Source organism: Thamnophis sirtalis, unplaced genomic scaffold (assembly GCF_051295495.1).
Source record: "Thamnophis sirtalis isolate CommonGarterSnake01/CBP01778 unplaced genomic scaffold, rThaSir2_p1.2 scaffold_3, whole genome shotgun sequence".
NCBI classification, from domain to species: domain Eukaryota; kingdom Metazoa; phylum Chordata; class Lepidosauria; order Squamata; family Natricidae; genus Thamnophis; species Thamnophis sirtalis.
Window position 1 is genome coordinate 26,106,038 of NW_028261383.1, and position 21,551 is coordinate 26,127,588.

At 46.0% G+C, this 21,551-nt stretch overlaps 1 protein-coding gene across 1 annotated transcript in view; it reads left to right on the plus strand.

The window, feature by feature from the left end:
- Positions 1-21,551, plus strand: part of LOC106545859 (complement C4) — a 93,656-nt gene that overhangs the window by 30,701 nt on the left and 41,404 nt on the right. The window contains exons 11-19 of the mRNA XM_087711607.1: positions 1,302-1,472; positions 3,574-3,753; positions 6,052-6,234; positions 7,396-7,551; positions 9,064-9,190; positions 10,369-10,440; positions 14,090-14,281; positions 15,689-15,797; positions 17,073-17,143. Of these exons, the coding sequence (XP_087567733.1) occupies positions 1,302-1,472; positions 3,574-3,753; positions 6,052-6,234; positions 7,396-7,551; positions 9,064-9,190; positions 10,369-10,440; positions 14,090-14,281; positions 15,689-15,797; positions 17,073-17,143 (1,261 nt within the window). The remainder of the gene's footprint in view (positions 1-1,301; positions 1,473-3,573; positions 3,754-6,051; positions 6,235-7,395; positions 7,552-9,063; positions 9,191-10,368; positions 10,441-14,089; positions 14,282-15,688; positions 15,798-17,072; positions 17,144-21,551) is intronic.

Below are 21,551 nucleotides of genomic sequence, written 5' to 3' on the forward strand. Positions count from 1 at the left end.
CAAACTATTTTCCAAGGCACCTGAGGGCAGAACAAGAAGCAATGGGTGGAAACTAATCAAGGAGAGAAGCAACTTAAACTGAGGAGAAATTTCCTGACAGTGAGAACAATTAATCAGTGGAACAGCTTCCCTCCAGAAGTTGTGAATGCCCCAACACTGGAAGTCTTTAAGAAGATGTTGGATAGCCATTTGTCTGGAACGGTATAGGGTTTCCTCCCTAGGCAGGAGGTTGGACTAGAAGACCTCCAAGGTCCCTTCCAACTCTGCTATTGTATTACCATTGACTTTTTTTTAAAAAAAGCAAGCCCAATATTTCACTTTTGCAACAGTAAACTTATAAAAATCAAGTTTAAAGACAGCATTTCAGTGATAATTTTGTTTAGAAAGAATGGGTAGATGTCAACTTTTTAAAAGCCGTTCGGAGTGACTGACTCTAAGTCTAAATAAATAAATAAACTTAATAAATAAAGAGGCTGGGGGGAAAAATGAGGATATGTGCATTTTCCCACCTCAAGAACGGGTCAGGGGGTTAAATTTGCATCCTGGGTGTGGATCCATCAGCTGTTTTGGGTTTTAGAGATATAACTTTTAACCACCAGAGGTCATTCTTTTGATGAAACATATCCTTAAATTGCAATGGATCATCTGAAATGCAGTTGGAAAGTTTTAGAAATGCTTCAGGCTTCGGGATTTTAAGGAGAACCCATTGGTTACCGACGCTTGTTAAGTCTAGACTGCTTGTATGGCTGGTGCTTGTCTGTTTGAATTCTTTTTTTTTTTTTTAATGTATATTTTATTATGTTTTCATTCTATACAATCACATATTCACTGTGCTTGATCAGGGCATATAACATTGAATAATAAACACAACCTTCACTTATATAGAAAATGCCCTCTACAATACAAACCCAGTATACCACCTTGGCCTGCCATACACCCTCTTTCAACCCCCTCCAACTTTCATTCTTCCTTCTCACACACCCCTCTACGCCTACTTCCCCTCCCCTTCTTTCTAACCCTATCACTCCCTCTCCATTCCCTCCCTCCCTTCTCCTCCTCCTCTCTCTCACCCTCTCCACCCTCCTTCTTCTTTCACTCGACTCTTTCCTTCGGTATCTATTACCTTCCAGTATATTCGGTTTGTACTATTTTCGCACTAACATTGAAAAGCCACAGTATACAAATACAATCATGGAATTTAACACATATTGTATTTCAATCTGTTCTGTTTGAATTCTGAAAGGCCCAGAGCACTTATCATTGTTAAGAAAACATTCTGGATTTTCTTCCACGTTCTCCAGGCTCGAATCACACTGCCGGATGGCTCGCCAGCCCCCAACCTCCCAGTCCGCTTCAGAACCAGCATAACCGGAGCGCAATCTCCCATGGATGAAGAGCAGAACACCGATGAGCAGGGAAATGTGAACTACAGAATCAATGTTGCTCGAGGCTCTTCTTCAGTCACTGTCATGGTATGGGTTCACCCATCAAAAGGGAGGGGACAGGAGGGGAGGAAGAAAGGGTGGGTTCCTGCCAGTTCTAACCTCTTCTATAAAAGAGGTTCCACAAATCTACAGTGCCATTTAGAACCGGTTCCAGCTCCCTCCCGCCGCCCGTCCGCATATCATCAAGATGAAGAGTGAGAGGAGGAATTCTGGGAGTTGAAGTCCACAAGTCTTGAAGCTGTCAAGTTTGAACACCTTTGGGGTTTTTTTTCTAAAGGGTTAGTGGTGCAAGGGTCTTGTAACTTGATAGCTTCCATGCTTCAAATGCCAGAGTGTCTGAGCCAACGTTTTGGTAGCTAAGCAAGAGCATTGTTAAGTGAGTTTCACCACATTTTACAAGTTGGCCACACCCACCCAGTCGCCTGACTGCCAAGCCACTCCCACTCAGTCACATGGCCGGCAAGCCACTCCCACTAAGTTTCCTGACTGCCAAGCCACTCCCACCCGGTCACCTGGTCGGCAGGCCACACCTATAGAAGAGGTTCTAAAAAATTTTGAAACCCACCACTGGTACACATGTATATGTATATGTGTATGTATATGTGTATGTGTACGTGTACGTGTACGTGTACGTGTATGTGTATGTATACGTATACGTATACGTGTATGTATACGTATAGGTATACATATACGTATATGTATATGTATATGTATATGTATACATATTGTACAGATAGCCTTTGATTTACAACAGTTCATTTAATGATCGTTTGAAGTTACAACGGCACTGTAAAAAGTGAGTTATGACCACTATTCACACTTACAAAACCTCTGATAAGCAGAATCAATAGGGAAGCCACTTAACAACTGCAGTGATTCTCTTAAGATCTGTGGCAAGAAAGGTCGTAAAATGGGGCAAAAATCATTTAACAACTTGATTAGCAGTAGAAATTTGAGGCTCAATTGTGGCCATAAGTCGAGGACTACCTGTACATAAAACTTTACCAACCCAGAAATAAAGAGAGAGAGAGAGAGAGAGAGAGAGAGAGAGAGAGAGAGAGAGAGAGAGAGAGAGAGAGAGAGAGAGAGAGAGAGAGAGAGAGAGAGAGAGAGAGAGAGAGAGAGAGAGAGAGAGAGAGAGAGAGAGAGAGAGAGAGAGATGGATGATAATAGATGATAGAAGAGGTAGATAAATAGAGAGAGGGAGAGAGTTAGGTAGAGGATGGACGGATGGATGGATGGATGGATGGATGGAGATAGACAGACAGACAGACAGACAGACAGACAGACAGACAGATACCATAGATACCATAGATGGATGGATGATAATAGATGATAGAAGAGGTAGATAAATAGAGAGAGGGAGAGAGTTAGGTAGAGGATGGATGGATGGATGGATGGATGGACGGACGGATAGACAGACAGACAGACAGACATACAGGCAGGCAGGCAGGCAGGCAGGCAGGCAGGCAGGCAGGCAGGCAGGCAGGCAGAAACATAGACCGATAGGCAGAGAGATACATAGATACATCACAGGTGGGTTCCTACCTATTCAGTCCAGTTCGGCCGAATAGGTAGTAACTCCAGGGGACACATGACCATACCAGTTCTATCCTCGGTGGCGCCATCTTGATTTTCTGTTCTGCACATGTGCAGAACAATCTTCATTGAAAAAATGTACTTTTTATTCCTTTTTAAATGTTGTGCGCATACAGGGAAGGGAAGCGCGCCCACCCACATTTTTTTTTACTACCGAACCGGTAATAATGGCGGCCGGAACCCACCCCTGAGATACATATATAGTTGATAGATAGATATCTTTCATTGGAACTGTCTCTCCATATGAGCAATAGTACTTGGACTTATATGCTGCTTCACATAGCTTCACAGCCCTCTCTAAGCAGTTTAAAGAGTCGGCCTATTGCCCCGAACAGTCTGGCACCTCATTTTATCAACCTTGAAAGGATAGAAGGCTGAGTCAACCTTGAGCCAGTGAGAATCGGACTGCCGAACTGCTGGTAGCCGGCAGCCAGCAGAATTAGCCTGCAATATTGGCTGTGCCACCACAGGTCATCCCCTCTGTCCAGTATGTCTATAAAGACCCTGACTATCTTTGTTTTTCCCACAGCTAACAGCGGGAACAGAGAGTCCAGCAGAAGTGACCCTGACCGCCAAGGCCACCAGGTCTGCCAGTGGCAACTATTTGATCATTGAAAATCGCAAAAGTTATGGCTTGAATATTGGAGACACCCACACAATTGACTTGACACCCGTTGGATCAATTGCCTTCACCCGCATCTATTACATGGTGAGTCCCTTCAGGAGGTTTGGTGGGAGATATTCATGAGAATCTTGTGGTTCTCTCTCTTTATATACAAGTGGCTTTTCCTGTCAGTCTTGGTGGGCGTCTGCTCGAAGAACTGTGCAGAAAATTAGCAGTGTGCATCCATGAACTCCAACTAGCAGTCTGGAGACATTATGAAAACTCCTTAATTGCGCAACACATGGACACACATAACCAAAGCTTCAACTGGGAAACTGTGAGAACCCTAGACCAAAAACGCCAGAGAATTCCTGGAAGCCTGTTATTCCGACAGATCAGCCATCAATAGGTACATAGAGATAAACAACAACTAAATACCATTCAACAGAGACAATCAAAAAGCTAAAGGGGAAATAAAGGGACTACAACGGCTCCTCCCTAAAAATCAACACCCAGATAAACAGAGATGAACACCTAGATCAGGGGTGTCAAAATCAACGCCGGCAGGCCAGATCCGGCCAGAGACAGAGAGAAATAGCAATAGCAATAGCAGTTAGACTTTAAGCGGTTTACAGAGTCAGCATATTGCCCCCACAGTCTGGGTCCTCAGAGGGGGGAAGGGAGGGAGGGAGGGAGGGAGGGAGGGAGGGAGGGAGAGAGAGAGAGAGAGAGAGAGAGAGAGAGAGAGAGAGAGAGAGAGAGAGAGAGAGAGAGAGAGAGAGAGATACCATAGATAGATAGATGGATGGATGATAATAGATGATAGAAGAGGTAGATAAATAGAGAGAGGTAGGCAGATGATGGATGGATGGATGGATGGATGGATGGATGGATGGATGGATGGATGGATGGATGGATAGATAGATAGATAGATAGATAGATAGATAGATAGATGGATGGATGGATGGATGATAGAAGACAGAGAGAGAGAGAGAGAGAGAGAGAGAGAGAGAGGTAGATGATGGATGGATAGATAGACAGACAAACAGACAGGCAGGCAGGCAGGCAGACACATAAACAGATACATAGATACATATATAGATGATAGATAGATAGATAGATAGATAGATAGATAGATAGATAGATAGATAGATAGAGATAGATAGATAGATTGATTGATTGATTGATTGATTGATAGATACCATAGATGGATGAATGATAATAGATGATAGAAGACATTGATAAATAGAGAGAGAGTTAGGTAGATGATAGATGGGTAGATGGATGGATGGATGGATGGATGGATGGATGGATGGATGGATGGATGGATGGATGGATAGATAGATAGATAGATAGATAGATTAGATCGATAGAGTAGATTGATAGAGTAGATTGATAGATTAGATAGATAGATAAATAAATAGATGATAAATCTTTCATTGGAACTGTCCCTCCATAATAGCAATAGACTTACCCGTATTTTTCGGAGTACAAGACGAAGCTTTTCCCTCAAAAAAGAGGCTGAAAATCTGGGTGTGTCTTACACACTGAATACAGCATTTTTTGCCTCCCGAAACCCTGCCACCTTCACCAAAATAGCCGTGCCTAGCCTTTAGGAGGCTTTCAGAGTGCTCCTGCGGGCTGGGGAGGGCAGAAATGTGTGAAAAACGGGCTGTTTCTTTGCTCGTTTTACCCCCCCCCTCCCCCGGGAGCACTCTACAAGCCTCCTGAAGGCTATTCATGCCCTTTGGGGGGGGGGGAACAGGCCATTTTTGAGAGGTCTGCAGAGAGCAAAAACCTTTTTTTTAATTTGCCTCTTCAAAATCTTAGTGCGTCTTATACTCTGAAAAATACAGTATATAGCGCTTCGCAGAGCTTTACAGCCTTCTCAAAGCAGTTTACAGTCAGCTATTGCCCCCCCCCCCCAACAATCTGGCTCCTCATTTTACCTACCTAGGAAGGATGGAAGGCTGAGTCAACCTTGAGCCAGTGAGAATCCAACTGCCGAACTACTGGCAGCCGGCAGTCAGCAGAAGTAGCCTGCAATTCTAACCCCTTCACTTGGCAACTAGCCTCTATTTATGACGGGTTCCAGGGTCCTTGGGCCATGTACCTTTGGCGACCTACTGACCAGCAAAGTCAATAGGGAAGGCAGATTCACCGAACCAACCGCGTTACTAATTTAATAATGGCAGTGATTCACTTCAAAACTGCGCCTGGAAAAGTTGCCAAATGGGGCAAAACTCTACAAATGTCTCACTCAGTCACGGAAATTTGGGGCTCGGTTGTGGCCGTAAGATGAGGACTACCTGTACTGGGTTATGGGATTATTATTTGATTTGATTTTTAATTTCTAGAAGATGTGCCTCTGTGTTAAGTACTTTTTTGACTGTTTCCTTGCAGGTTTTGAGCAAAGGGGACATCATCTCTGTAAGCAGCATTCCGCGTGGCTCTCACTTAGCAGCCTCTATTCACATTACACCCAATCTGATGCCAACGTTTCGTGTCGTGGCCTTTTACCGCCTTGGGGATGAAATTGTCTCTAACTCCATATGGTTGGAGGTGGTCGCCCGCTGCGAGGGGAAGGTATGTTGCATTTAGGAGGGGTCTGCGTTTCTGAATCCACTCCAGAGTTTTGTACCAGTGATTTGTTTCTAAGACAGTCAGTTGTTTCACTCACTGCCACATACCCGCATTCCGTTCCGGCCTTGGCTTGGTTTTTGGTGTAGTGCAGGGCAGTGGTGGGTTCCGGATCCCGTCGCAACCGGTACGCTGCGACGGGGCCAGGTGTCCACCTCAGGAACGTGCGCTGCAGACGCATGCGCCACGCCACCATCCTGCAACACTCCAGCTGCTTGGCGGAGGTTGCCGAAGCGCTGTACGCTGTGCGCGCGTGTGCAATTGGCCCATTTCCCTCAAAAAGCAGTAAGGAAAATGGGCAGGCAGGTGGGCCCAACGAGCCACTGTTCCGGTACAGTGGCCGCTGCTCCCAGCTGCCACGGGTACGCCCGTACCGGGCTGTACCTCCCGGAACCCACCCCTGGTGCAGGGGTGTCAAACTCAAGGCCCACTGGCTGGAATCCGGTCTACAGACTGCTTAGATCTGGCCCATGGGGCCAGCCTGGAAACAGCAAAGGACCGGCCCGCAGTGCCTCTGCCAGCAAAAATGGAGCACGCGGGGGATGCACACAGCCCCCCGCACTCCATTTTCAATGGCAGATGGTTGCAGGAGGCTGTTGCGGCCGAAAATGGGATGCAGTGACCCCCTGAGCTTCATTTTCATTGGCAGAGGGCTATCAAAACAAACTGAAGTAACAGATTGTAACAGAGTTGGAAGGGAACTTGCAGGTCATCTAGTCCAAACTCTGCCCAGCAGGAGACCCTACACCTGCCTCTACCTAGGATCGAACTCACAACCTCCTGTTTGTGAGGCAAGAGCTCCACCTTTAGGCCACCGAAAACAGAACAAAAGGGGAAATGTTTCCCCTTTTGCATTTGAGCTTGCAAGAAGGGACAGGAAAGGAGAAAGGGAAAGAGGAAAGGCAAAGCAAAAGAAGGAACGAGGGGGAAGAGAGCAAGGAAGGAAAAATAAGGAAAGACCAACCCATTACTTTCCAAATATTTCGGAGAGCGCTTCTGGGATTCCCAGGTCATTCATGAAGTTGTCACTTCTCCCACCTAGAGATCAAGGAAGTAGTTGTGGTTGGCTGTCCTCCTTCTCCCTCACTCAGTCTTTCTCACCTTCAGCTGGAGATTCGCTCCTCGTCCAACGTAGACCGTCTAAAGCCACAGTCCCGTGTGTCACTCACCCTAAACACGGATGACAAATCCTTCGTCTCTCTCTCTGCCACCGATGCTGCCGTTTACGCTCTCAACGGGAAGAATCGACTCTCACAAGGCAAGGTATGGTGCCTTCTGCTTCAGCCACTCTTCTGACTCACTTGGGGACACAACTCCTTGTTTCGACTCCTGGTGTAAAATAGCAATGATGATTGGGAATTTGATGGGCACGTTTGGGCCCCTGAGGGTAGGACGAGAAATAAAATAATTTTTATAGACTAGAATGGAATGGAATGGAATGGAATGGAATGGAATAGAATAGAATAGAATAGAATAGAATAGAATAGAATAGAATAGAATAGAATAGAATAGAATAGAATAGAATAGAATAGAATAGAATTCTTTATTGGCCAAGTGTGATTGGGCACACAAGGAATTTGTCTTTGGTGAATATGCTCTCAGCGTACATAAAAAGACAAGATACATTCGTCAAGAATCATACGGTACAACACTTAATGATAGTCATAGGGTACAAATAAGCAATCAAATCATACCAGGAAACCATCAATATAAATCGTAAGGATACAAGCGACAAAGTTACAGTCATACAGTCATAAGTGGGAGGGGATGGGTGAGCGGAAGGATGAGAAGATTAATAGTAGTGCACACTTAGTAAATAGTTTGACAGTGTTGAGGGAATTATTTGTTAGCAGCATTTATTTATTCATATTTTATTTTTTTATTTTATTTTATTTTTATTCATTCATTTATATTTATTGACTGCCCATTTTAGGCCATGCTCCTGAGGGCTCGGGAGGGCAAAAATGAGTGAAAATGGGTGTGTTTTTGCCCTCCCAAGCCCCCAGGAGCACTCTGTAGGCTTTCCAAGTGCTCGGCATGCCCTGGTTTTTTTGCAAAAAAATGGACCTGTTTTTGTGAAAAGCGGGCCCATTTTTTGCTCGTTTTTGCCCTCCCGGCCTCAGGAGCACTTTGTAGGCCTCTCAAACTCTCTGCAGGCCCTGTTTTTCACAAAAGAATTGGGGTGCAGAGGGTTTGGGAGGCATGCATAGTGCTCCTGGGGGACAGGGAGGGCATTTTTTTTCTTTTTAATTTATTTTTTCAAAATCTTGGTGCGTTTTATATTCCAGTGCGTCTTATAGTCCGAAAAATATGGTATGTTTGCACCTGTTCTTGTTCTAGTTAAACTAGCTGGGGAATTCTGGGAATTATGGTCCACACATCTTAAAGTGTGGACCAGAGCCGAGGTGGCACAGTGGTTAGAGTGCAGTACTGCAGGCCACTTCAGCTGACTGTTAGCTGCAGTTCAGCGGTTCAAATCTCACTGGCTCAGGGTTGACTCAGCCTTCCATCCTTCCGAGGTGGGTAAAATGAGGACCCAGACTGTGGGGGCAATATGCTGACTCTGTAAACCGCTTAGAGAGGGCTGAAAGCCCTATGAAGCGGTATATAAGTCTAACTGCTGCTAACTGCTAAAGTTGCCAAGGCTGAGAGACACTGGTCCAGTGAAACATCACACACCGATAATAGAAGCAGTCTCTCTTTTTCTCTGATCCCTCTCCCTTCCTGGCCGTATCATCTTTCCACACGCGTATTTATTTTCCCTCTTGAAATCAGGTTTTTGAGGCCATGAAAAGTTATGATCTCGGCTGCACTGCTGGCGGTGGGGAGGATTCCCTGGGTGTCTTCGCCGATGCTGGTCTCTCAATTCGTGCCGGCGAGCAGCGCAGCCCCCTCCGGAAGGGTGAGTAACCAGTCCTGAACAGTGGTGGGATTCGAACATTTTTACTGGTATTCAGCAAGTTCTGTGGGCGCAGCTTGGTGGGCATGGCATGGCTTGGTGGGCATGGCAGGGGAAAGATACTGTAAAATCTCCATTTCCTCCCCACTCCAGGGGAAGGTTACTACAAAATCCCCATTTCCTCCTCATCAGTTGAGACTCGCGAGGCAGAGAATAGATGGGACGGGGCCAGTCAGAGGAGGCATTTGCCGGTTCTTCGAACTACTCAAAATTTCCACTTCTGGTTCTCCATAACTGGTCAGAACCTGCTGAATACCACCTCTGGTCCTGAAGGAAAAGAAAGGGGCAATTATCAGCAGTTTCAATCCTCATAGTCATAAAGAAAATAAATCATAGAAATTGCAAAGCTGTGAGGGGAAGAGATGAAATAATCCTCTTGGTTGGCTCAGAGAGATGTAAGGTTAAAACTGTCAAAATCTCGCAAGGAGAATGCCCTTTTCTTCTTAAATTTGTGCCCTCTTGTCTGAAATTTCAACCAAATCTCACAGGTTTTTGACAACATTCTAGTAGCCTGGGCATTCACTTGCTTTACTTGACAAGTATTTATTTTCTTCTTCCGTTTCTGTGAAACCGCAGCTCTCCTTGTCCATCAGGAATCCTTGTCCTTTTAATACTGTTAGTGGGATTTTATGTATGTATTTATTTATTTATTGAGTTTCATGTTGTGAGAATGGCTGATGGTCGGATTCCGAAAGATCTCCTGTATGGAGAATTCGTGCAGGGAAAGCGCCCCAGAGGGAGACCACAGCTACGATATAAGAATATCTGCAAGAGGATCTAAAGGCCTTGGGAATGGACGTTAACAGCTGGGAAAGCTTGACCTCTGATCGTTCAGCTTGGAGGCTAAAGACACAGCATGGCCTCCTCCAATTCGAAGAGACAATTGTTTGGCAGGCTGAGGCAAAGAGACAGTCCTGGAATCAGCGAAATCTGGGGGCTGGGCAGGGGACAGAATGTAACTGCCCTCAGTGTGGAAGGGATTGCCATTCTCGAATTAGCCTTTTTAGCCACACCAGATGCTGCTTTAAGACCTCTTTCCAGAACACAACACCATAGTCTTTGGAGACTGAAGGATGCCACGTATTGAGTTTCTGTTTATCTTTTCCTTTTCATTTCCACAGCACATGGATGTGAAGAAAATGCTTCCCGAAAAAAGCGTTCCCTGTCATTTCAACAGGAGATAGACAAGAAAGGTAAGTGCTGGGAGATGAGGTTCTCCATTGTGATTCTAGGAACACGGTTGCTCCAATTTAAGCAAAGAACTTTACTGGGGAGAGCCAGAATTAATAATAGACCGGGGAGGACCCAGACCAGGATGGAGCCCATTAAGTGGTTTGTATGAATGTGTGTTGTTGCTGGGGGGGTGGGGTGTTATTATTTTACTAATTTATTGTTTTATTATTTTTATTCTTATTATTTCTTTTATTTAGTTTTTGTATCCGTGTAAGCCGCCTTGAGTCTCCATGTGCGAGTTGGCGGCAATATAAATTTTCAAAACAAAACCAAAATAAAAAATAAAATAATACAAATAGGAATGCAAATGGAGATGCAAATACAAATACAAATACAATGCAATACAATACAATACAGTACAATAGCAGAGTTGGAAGGGACCTTGGAGGTCTTCTAGTCCAACCCCCTGCCTAGGCACGAAACCCTATACCGTTTCAGACAGATGGCTATCCAACATCTTCTTAAAGACTACCAGTGTTGGAGCACTCAACTGCTGTTCCACTGATTAATTGTTCTAACTATCAGGAAATTTATCCTCAGTTCTAAATTGCTTCTCTCCTTGATTAGTTTCCCCCCATTGCTTCTTGTTCTACCCTCAGGTGCTTTGGATAATAGTTTGACTCCCTCTTCGTTGTGGCAACCCCTGAGATATTGGAACACTGCTATCATGTCTCTCCTAGTCCTTCTTTCTATGAAACTAGACATACCCAGTTCCTGCAACCGTTCTTCATATGTTTTAGTCTCCAGTCCCCTAATCATCTTTGTTGCTCCTCTCTGACTCTTTCTAGAGTCTCTGCATCTTTTCTACATCGTGGCGACCAAAACTGGATGCAGTATTCCAAGTGTGGCCTTACCAAGGCATTATAAAGTGGTATTAATACTTCACGTGATCTTGATTCTATCCCTCTGTTTATGCAGCCTAGAACTGTGTTGGCTTTTTTTGCAGCTGCTACACACTGCTGGCTCATATTTAAACGGTTGTCCACTAGGACTCCAAGATCCCTTTCACAGTTATTACTATTGAGGAAGGTACCACCTATACTGTACCTGTGCATTTCGTTTTTGTTGCCTAAATGTAGAACCTTACTCTTTTCACCATTGAATTTCATTCAAATGCAAATGCAAATACAAATACAAGCTGGCATTTAGGCTTATATGCTGCCCCATAGTGCTTTACAGCACTCTCTGGGGTGTTGTAATATAGAACAGGGGTCCCCCACACATCCAGGCCACAGCCCACTAGCAGGCTGCGGCCTGTTTGAAATAGGGCTGCTGAAAAAATGGGCAAGCATGTGCGCGAAGTGGAAGGCGCTTTCACATGCACACGAAGCTCCACTCGTACAAATGGAGCTTTCCGCTGTCAGCACCTTCTGCTCACCTGAGTGGATCTTCGCACACAAGCACAAATGCCTGCTGTGAGCACGAGTGGAGCTTTGCACCAGAGTGCAAGCATCCTCCACTCGTGCATAAAACTCCATTCGTGTGAGTGGAGAGCACATTGCCGCCTGCAGAAATGACCCCACCGTGCCGGTCCAAGCTGCCAACTTAGAAAGATTGGAGACCGCTGCAATTGTTAAGTGAATCACAGGGTTGTTAAGTGAATCTGGCTTTCCCCCGTTTGATTTTGCTTGGCATAAACTGGCTGGGAAGGTTACAAATAGCAATCACATGACCCATGTATCGTAAATACATGCCAGTCGTCAAGCATCTGGATTTTGACCATGGGGATGCCCCAGCAGTTGTAAGTGTGAAAACCGGCCGTAAGTCATTTTTTTTCAGTGTCATTGTAACTTCCAATGCCCACTAAATGAATGGTTGTAAATCAAGGAGTATCTGTATTTAGTAATAGCTAGAGGAACAAAGTAACAGTGGATTCTTCGTATCTTCAGAGTTGTTCCCAAGCTGTAGGATTTGTATTTTAAATCTCCTGAATTTTGGGTCTTCTAAATCTCACGGGCGTTCAGCTTTTTCGTCCCACATCTTGACTACTGAAATCTCACGAGATTTGATCATCTCACAAAATGTCGGCCATTTTGAGCTGATTTAATGACGTACATACATACAATTGATTGACTGAATATAGGAATGGATGAATGACTTGGGAGGTCAGAGGTGGGTTGCCAATTTTTCTACTACTGGTTCAAGGGAGGGTGGACAGAGCCTCCCACCACCACTACTACCAGTTCGCCCAATCCGGGCCAAACCAGGAGCAACCCACCTCGGTTGGGGCTCCTGCAAGGTAAGGGTGTGTCCAAATATCGGAAAGCATTGTGTTGCCAATCTTCGGGTTATGTAGTCCTCCTCAAAATCTGCATAATGATCTGATATAGTGTGTTTCTCAGCCTTTGCAATCTTAAGATGAGTGGACTTCAACTGCCAGAATTCCCTAGGCAGCTATGGGAATTCTGGGAGTTGAAGTTCACATATCTTCAAGTCAGTGGTGGGATTCAGCCAGTCCGTACCTATTCGGGAAAACCGGTTCTTAACTTTCTAAGAGGTTCAGAGAACCGGTTGTTGGAAGAAATCTTCTTTTGGTTTTTTTCCACTTTACAGGGCTAATCCTGTAAGGAAGGCAGGAAGGAAACATTCTGGTGTTGTTTCTAGCGTAATCTTTATTGCCCTGTTTACAGAAACTGCCTCTCCGGTTAATCCTTATTACAATGTAACCGCTAAGGCTAAGTGCCCATCGACATGAGTAATGTTGAGTTGGCCACGCCCACATGGTCACATGACCACTAAGCCCCGCCTACCCACCTGGTCATTAGGACAGAGAACTGGTTGTTAAATTATTTGAATCCCACCACTGCTTCAAGTTGCCGGGTTGAGAAACACTGATGTAGACTAAGTGGTGGGGAAATTGTAAAAAAAAAAAAAAAAGTAAAGTTATTTTGTTTGTTTTCTTGTTCGCCTGAATTGCTTCTGGAGAGGCAGAGAAACTGCGAAGTCTAATTGGGAGTCAAAGAACTCAGAACCTTTCCACTGACCAAACCAAAAAAGTGGATTTTTTTTAAAGCCAGCTTCAATTCTAGCTGAGTGTCAAGCTGCTGATTTCTGGGAGTTAAAGTCCATCTATCTTAAAGTTGCAAAAAGTTGCAAAATGCAGGCCTGGTCTATCAGAAAGAAAAATTTGGAAACTGCTGGGCTAGACCAGGGGGTCAGCAACCTTAAACTCTCAAAGAGCCATTTGGACCTATTTCCCACAGAAAAGAAAACACCGGGAGCCACAAAACCCTTCCTGTCCCTGACTATTTCCTGAGCGACCACGAAACTATCATATGCGGTTAAATTCAACATTCTGTTTTCTTCTGAAACTTTTCCTTTCTTGGATTTAACCATGGTTGGCAGGGATTGAAAAGCTCAATAAATCATATACCAATGTGTGTGGGGGGGTGGTTTCGCACATTGGCAGTTGTGACACATATTTTGAGCAACAGGGAGCCGCAGCAGAGGGATGAAAGAGCCACATGCGGCTCCAGAGCCATGGATTGCTGATGCCTGGGCTAGACTAATCAGAATTCTAAGAAGGGGATATGAAATCAGTATCTCTTTTGTTTCTGCGTTTGACATCCACCAATATTTTATCTTCTTCTCCCCTTCTCTTGTCTGCAGTTGGCAAATACCAGACACCTAATCAGGTTAAATGCTGCAAGGGTGGCATTATACTGCTTCGCAATGCCCGGCCCTGCGAAGAGCGTGCCAAAAGGATCCAGAACACTGAGTGCCGTGAAGTCTTCCTTGACTGTTGCCGCTATGCTGCCAAACTACGTCGCCAGTCCTGGGGATCGCATGGTCTTGCAAGAGGCAAGTATGGTAACCCTGAGCTGGCTGAATAGGAAAAGGGAAAGGTTAGGTGAGGAAAGGCAACCCAGATGTTTGAACATCAATTCCTGTCAGCTCCCAAAGCACATTTGAGAACAAAGAGTTCCAGCTTCAGCGTCCTTCCTCACAACAGGCGTAATATCTTTCTGTCAGCCTCCAAACCCAAGAAAGAAACGTCGTCATTCTGAAAAGCAGATTTATTCATTGTTCCTCACCCGCAGACAGAATGTTGCCAAACTAAATTAGGCTAATACGTCCCTTTGAAGCATATAGAGGCAGTCCTCGAATTACAACCTCGACTTAGGTTGCGTGTAAGTAATTATTTTGGTCCATAAGGAGTTTCAAGAGACCGTAGTGCAGTGCTTCTCAACCTTGGCCCACCTGAAGATGCGTGGACTTCAACTCCCAGAATCCCCCAGCCATCTGATGGCTGGGGGATTCTGGGAGTTGAAGTCCACGCATCTTCAGGTGACCCAGGTTGAGAGACACTGCCGTAGTGTATACAGGTAGTTCTCAACTTACGATCCCAATTTCAGTTGCTAAAATGTCACAATTTTTTAAGCGGGTTTTGACCCATTTTACCCCCTTTCTTGACACCATTGTTAAGTGAATCACTGTAGCTGCTAGATTGGTAACACAGTAACCCCATTAACGTTGCTTGTTAGAAAGTCACAAAAGGGGGTCACAGCCGGGTTGAAATGCTTTGAAGTCTGCTACTGATTTGTTTTGCATGTGCATGCGCACTTTGTGCATAAGTGCTACCATGTAGTGCTGAAAAATGAGGATCAAGGTAAGTAGAACAGTGAGCGGGGGGACAGCTGTGCCGCATGATTTAGATTCTCTAGGAAGCAGGATTTCCTGCTTTCTAGCGAATATAAATCACGCGGCACAGCTGATTGTCGCACAGCTGACAATCAGAACATTTAAAAATGCTACCGGTTCAGCCGAACCGGTAGTTCCAATGATCAGCTGTGTGACAATCAGTTTTGCCGCATGATCACACTGTGACAGCTGATTGCCGCACAGCTGATCATCAGAGCTACCAGTTCACCCGAACTGGTAGCATTTGTTTTTACTACTGGTGAACCGGTCCGAACTGATAGCATTTCACCCCTGGATCACAGTGAAATTCCAGAGACACTGCAGCAACTGTTAAGACATTTGAAATTAAGAGGCCTAACTACCATTCCTTCTTAGGCAGGGGTCTCCAACCTCGGCAACATTAAGACTTGTAGACTTCAACTCCCAGAATTCCATGACTGGCTAAGGAATTATGGGAGTTGGAGTCCGCAAGTCTTAAACCTGTCAAGGTTGGAGAAGCTTGCTGTAAGGTTTTTCGGAAAAGAGCAAACTGCCATCTTTAGCTGGTGACTATCTCTTTCTACATAGTTGACGATGAAGATGAAGAAGATTATTTTGATGATGACTTTATCACACTGCGAAGATTTTTCCCTGAGAGCTGGCTATGGAAAACTTTTGTTGTGGATAAAACCCTCACGTAAGTAGAACAGAAACTCATTTACAACTCATGTTTCATTTCTTGGGAACGCCTCATCCATGTCACATATTGGGCTCCAGACAGTGGTGGGATCCAAATAATTTAACAACCGGTTCTCTGCCCACGCTGGGCAGGCGTGGCTCGGTGGTCATGTGACCGTGTGGGCATGGCCAACTCAACATCGCTCATGTCGATGGGCGCTTCACCTTAGCTGTTACAATGTAATAAGGGTTAACTGGAGAGGCAGTTTCTGTAAGCAGGGCAGTACAGATTAGGCTAGAAACAGCCCCAGAATGTTTCCTTCCTGCCTTCCTTACAGGGTTAGCCCTGTAAAGTGGGAAAAACCACAAAATGAGATTTCTCCCAATGCTTATAAAGTTAACAACCGGTTCTCCTGAATAGGTGCGAACTGGCTGAATCCCACCACTTGCTCCAGGGAACCTGGAACCAGATGCTGAGTCCAAATATTTGCCTGTATACAGATAGTCCGCGACTTACAGAAGTTCATTTAGTGGCCATTCAAAGTTACAACAGCACTGAAAAAAAAGGATTTAGAACTGTTTTTCACACTTACCACCGTTGTGATCAAAATTCAGACGCTTAGCAACTGACTCATATTTATGACGGTTGCAGTGTCCCAGGGTCACGTGATCACCTTTTGCCCCCTTCTGACAAGAAGAGTCAATGGGGAACCCACACTCACTTAACAACGGTGTTGCTAACTTAACAACTGCTGCGATTCGTTTAACAACTGTGGCAAGAAAGGTCCTAAAATGGGGCAAAACTCACCTAGCACCTCACGTGTCTCGCTTAACCAGAGAAATTTTGGGCTCAATTGTGCTTGTAAGTCGTGGACTATCTATCTGTCAATGGGTCTTGGAGGGCTGGGATGAGGGCTTAATGCAAGAGTGAAAAGTCTAATGATAGCAATAGTAGCAATAGCAGTTAGACTTATATACTGCTTCATAGGGCTTTCAGCCCTCTCTAAGCGGTTTATAGAGTCAGCATATCGCCCCCACAGTCTGGGTCCTCATTTCACCCACCTCGGAAGGATGGAAGGCTGAGTCAACCTTGAGCCGGTGAGATTAGAACCGCTGAACTGCAGGTAACAGTCAGCTGAAGTGGCCTGCAGTACTGCACGCTAACCACTGCGCCACCTCGGCTCTTCCTATGATGACTAGTCGCTGTATTAAAGATTTTGAAGGGTTTTATGGCCTTGGTGGAAATGTCTGTGATATAGAAAGATGAGGAAAGCTTCTTCTTGGTGTTTTTCAGGGAACTATTTCATCTTCCCGATTCCATCACCACGTGGGAGATCCAAGCGGTTAGCGTGTCTTTGGCAAAAGGTAAATACCGATGATTTCTGCTTGTTCAGGAACCAGATACCCACACACTTTGCCTCTCAAAGATGTAGCCCAGGCATCTCCAAACTTGGCAACTTCAAGAGTTGTGGACTTCAACTCCCAGAATTCCTCAGCCAGCCAGGGAGTTCTGGGAGTTGAAGTCCACTAGTCGTAAAGTCGCCATGTTTCGAGACCCTTGATCCAGCCTCTAAATTCTGAAAAACTCATTAGTCCAATGCATTAGAAGGAAATCAGGTTTCTCCCCTCCGGGAGGAAGTTTTGAAAGTATATATAGCAGGGCTACTCGATTCTATAACAGCGTTGTTCCAGTGGTGGGTTTCCACATTTTTTTTATTATATTACAGTTTGCTTGCATATGTGCGCATGAGCAGAAGCGTCCGGGCAGGTGGGAAGAACGACCCTCCTCTGCTGATCTGGTCCAAACTGGAATCAACCCACCTCTGTTTTGTTCCCTATGCCTGGGAGGGCGAACCTATGGCATGCGTGCCATAGGTTTGCCAGCACAGCGCCCCTCAGCTCTGGCACGCATGCACGTGCCAGGCAGCTGATTTTCAGCCTTCTGGGGGGCTGCGGGAAGCCTTTTTCACCCTCCCCAGGCTTTAGGAAAGTCTCTGGAGCCTGGGAAGGGCGAAAACTCTCTCTCACACACATGGGGGGTGGGAAAGCGCACGTGCATGGGGTGAGGCGTACACGCATGTACAGGTGGGTGAGCACACGTGCATGCGCGATAACGCGTGTGCGCACAATTTTGGCACACCTGTAGAAAAATATTAGCCATCACTTACCTATGCTATCCTTCTGGTGAACTTGCAAGATTCATGGCAAATCAAAGTGGCTTCCACAGAGGTAAAAACAATATAAAAGAAATAAAAATGATAAAATAATAATAATAAAATAATAAATTATGGTAGTAAAACAATAAACACCAACCTACCACTCTGGTATTTGGCTATATGCATATTTTTCTCTCTCTCCCTCCCTCTCTCTTCTCTATCTCCTTTCTCTCTTTTTCTCTTTCTCTCCCTCCATCTCTCTTTCTCCTCTTTATCTCTCTTTCTTTCTCCCTCACTCCCTTCTCTCTCTCTTCTCCCTCCCCCTCTTTTCTCTCTCTCTCCCTCTCTCTTCTCTTTCTCTCTCCTCTCTCCTCTCTCCCTTCCTCTCCTCTATCTCCTTTTCTCTCTTTTTCTCTTTCTCTCCCTCCCTCTCTCTTTCTCTTCTATCTCTTTCTCTCTCCTTCACTCCCTTCTCTCTCTCTTCTCCCTCCCCCCCTCTTCTCTCTCTCTCTTCTCTTTCTCTCTCCCTCCCTCTCTGTTCTCTATGTCCCCTTTCTCTCTTTTTCTCTTTCTTTCCCTCCCTCTCTCTCCTCTCTCTCTCCTTTCCCTCCCTCTCTCTTCTCTTTCTCTCTCCCTCCCTCTCTGTTCTCTATCTCCCCTTTCTCTCTTTTTCTCTTTCTCTCCCTCCCTCTCTCTCCTCTCTCTCCTTTCCCTCCCTCTCTCTTCTCTATCTCCTTTCTCTCTTTTTCTCTTTTTCTCCCTCCCTCTCTTTCTCTTCTATCTCTCTCTCTCCCTCACTCCCTTCTCTCTCTCTTCTCCCTCCCCCCTCTTCTCTCCCTCTCTCTTATCTTTCTCTCTCCCTCCCTCTCTGTTCTCTATCTCCCCTTTCTCTCTTTTTCTCTTTCTCTCCCTCCCTCTCTCTCCTCTCTCTCCTTTCCCTCCCTCTCTCTTCTCTATCTCCTTTCTCTCTTTTTCTCTTTTTCTCCCTCCCTCTCTCTTTCTCTTCTATCTCTCTTTCTCTCTCCCTCACTCCCTTCTCTCTCTCTTCTCCCTCCCCCCTCTTCTCTCCCTCTCTCTTCTCTTTCTCTCTCCCTCCCTCTCTGTTCTCTATCTCCCCTTTCTCTCTTTTTCTCTTTCTCTCCTCCCTCTCTCCTCTCTCTCTCCTTTCCCTCCCTCTCTCTTCTCTATCTCATCTTTCTCTTTTTCTCTTTCTCTCCCTCCCTCTCTCTCTCTTCTCTTTCTCTCCCTCCCTCCTCTCCTCCTCCTCCTCCTCCTTCTCTCTCTCTCTCTCTCTTTCTCTCTCTCTCTCTGCCATGTTAGTGTATAGTAGAGGTGGTGACCCTTTGAGAGCGGTAGGCAACAAAATTTCATTTTAATGTATGCCGATTCGTGTACTTTCAAAGCGACCATAAAGTTATTTTAAGTTTAAGTTGTGAAATAATCAGGCAAAAAAGGGAGGAGCCCCCTAATCGCTTAACAGTCAGAAAAAGAAACTTAGGAAAAAATAACAGAATCATTGGGCCTTGGAGGTCTTCCAGGCCAACCTCCAGCTCAAGGCAGGTCTTTATAGAAATCCAGACAATAAAAAAGAAAACACTTTATTGATGGAGCCCCTACACCCCAGTGGCTTTTGAGCTGAGTCGGGAAGGTTCTTTAGGATGAATCAAATGCAGTTAGTGCTTGACTTATGGCCACTTGCTTAGCAACCATTTGATCTGGACATGCATCTGAAGCTCTGACAATCAACACACTCACCCCACCAACTCCCGCTGTCATGCACACTTCAGCCGTTTGGCAACTAGGTCATATTTATGGCTGTTGGTAGCGTCCTACAGTCACATAACTGTGTTTTATGATTTACAATGAAACTGTCTGTGTTATTTCCGATTTTCAGCACAACCATGCCATAGCAAACACAGGCTTGCTTAACAACCGTGCAATTTGTTTTACGACTGATGTGTTTGCGTGAAAAATATTGTAAAAACAGGTCAGCCGAGTGTACGACTATTATAGCTCAAGGACTACCTGCGCTGGGTTTAGATGAGGGTGTCAAACTCGCTTTGCATGGAATGTCAACACAGAGAGTTGACACTTGATTTCATTGAGGATCACATCAGGATTGTGTTTGAACTCAGGGGGCTGGGATGGGCATGGCCAGCTTGACAACACTTGTGTCGGGGCACTAGTGGTGGCCCAAATGCTCTGCCAGTGAAAATGGGCTCCCCGTTTCTGGCTGCAATGGCTTCTTGAAAACCTCTGCCAGCTAAAATGGAGCTCAGGAGGGCTGCGTATGCAGGGGTGGGCTTCAAAAATTTCAGCAACGGGTTCGGTTCTCTGCTTGGTTGCTCTGTGGGCATAACCATGGTCAGGGGTGGGTTTCTCACTCCGTTCCAACCGGTTCGGTTAAAACGGGGCCGGCGGCGTTCTCGTGCACGCGCGTGGTGCACGCATGCGTACTAGCGTCTGCGCGACGCTCCAGCTGCTCCTGGACAATCGCGCAGGCGCTGTATGCGTCCTGCGCATGCGTGGAAGCGCAGAACTCGTCAAAACCGGGTAAGGACCGCGGGCGGGCGCACCCTTCGCCGTTCCCGGAAGTTACTTACTTCCGGGTTTGGCGACCAACCGGTTCGCAGGGACCGCCGCGAACCGGTTGAAACCCACCCCTGGCCATGGTGGGCATGGCCTAGTTGACCTCCGGCATCTCCAGTGGGGGCAGAAACTTTCTCCCCCGGCCTTCAGAGGCCTTCCAGGGGGGGCTTTTTTCCCCTCCCCAAGCCTCCACGCAGGCCCTGCATTTACCTCACATCCAAAATGGAGACTCCTGGGAGGGGCATGGTGGGGTGACAGGTCGGAGTATAGTGGGTGGGGTCATCCAGGGTGGGATTTGGAGGTTTACTAAACCAGCCATAACGTTAGCTACGGGTTCTCCTGAACCCGGGCGAACCCATAGCAGCCCACCCCTGTGCATATGACATCATGGGCCAGTCCTTCGCTGTTCCCAGGGCAGTCCTGCGCAGAGGTGGGTTCCTAACGGTTTGGACTGGTTCAGCCAAGTAGGTAGTAATTCGGCCTGCCAGGCCCCGGATCGGTTCTATTGGCGGTGCCATAGGCGATGCTATCTTGTTTTTTGCTTCTGCACATGCCTGAGCAAACTGGAACCCACCCCTGGTCCCGTGGGCCTGATCTAAGCACCTCGCAGGCCGGATGTGGGCCGTGGGCCATGAGTTTGACATCCCTGATTTAGATGAACTAATAGTCTTGTTAGGTAAGCTCCCTGTTGGGAGAGCAAGTGTGTTCAGTGAAGCGTTGTGAGAGTTGTGTTGGAGCCAAGGTGGCGCAGTGGTTAGAGTGCAGCACTGCAGGCTACTTCAGCTGACTGCAGTTCTGCAGTTCGGCTGTTCAAATATCACCGGCTCAGGGTTGACTCAGCCTTCCATCCTTCCGAGGTGGGTAAAATGAGGACCTGGATTGTTGGGGGCAATATGCTGACTCTGTAAACCGCTTAGAGAGGGCTGAAAGCCCTATGAAGTGGTATATAAGTCTAACTGCTATTGCTATTGCTATTGCTAGAACACACAAACCAGCATACAGAGACACTGGAGTTTAAATAGGCTTTT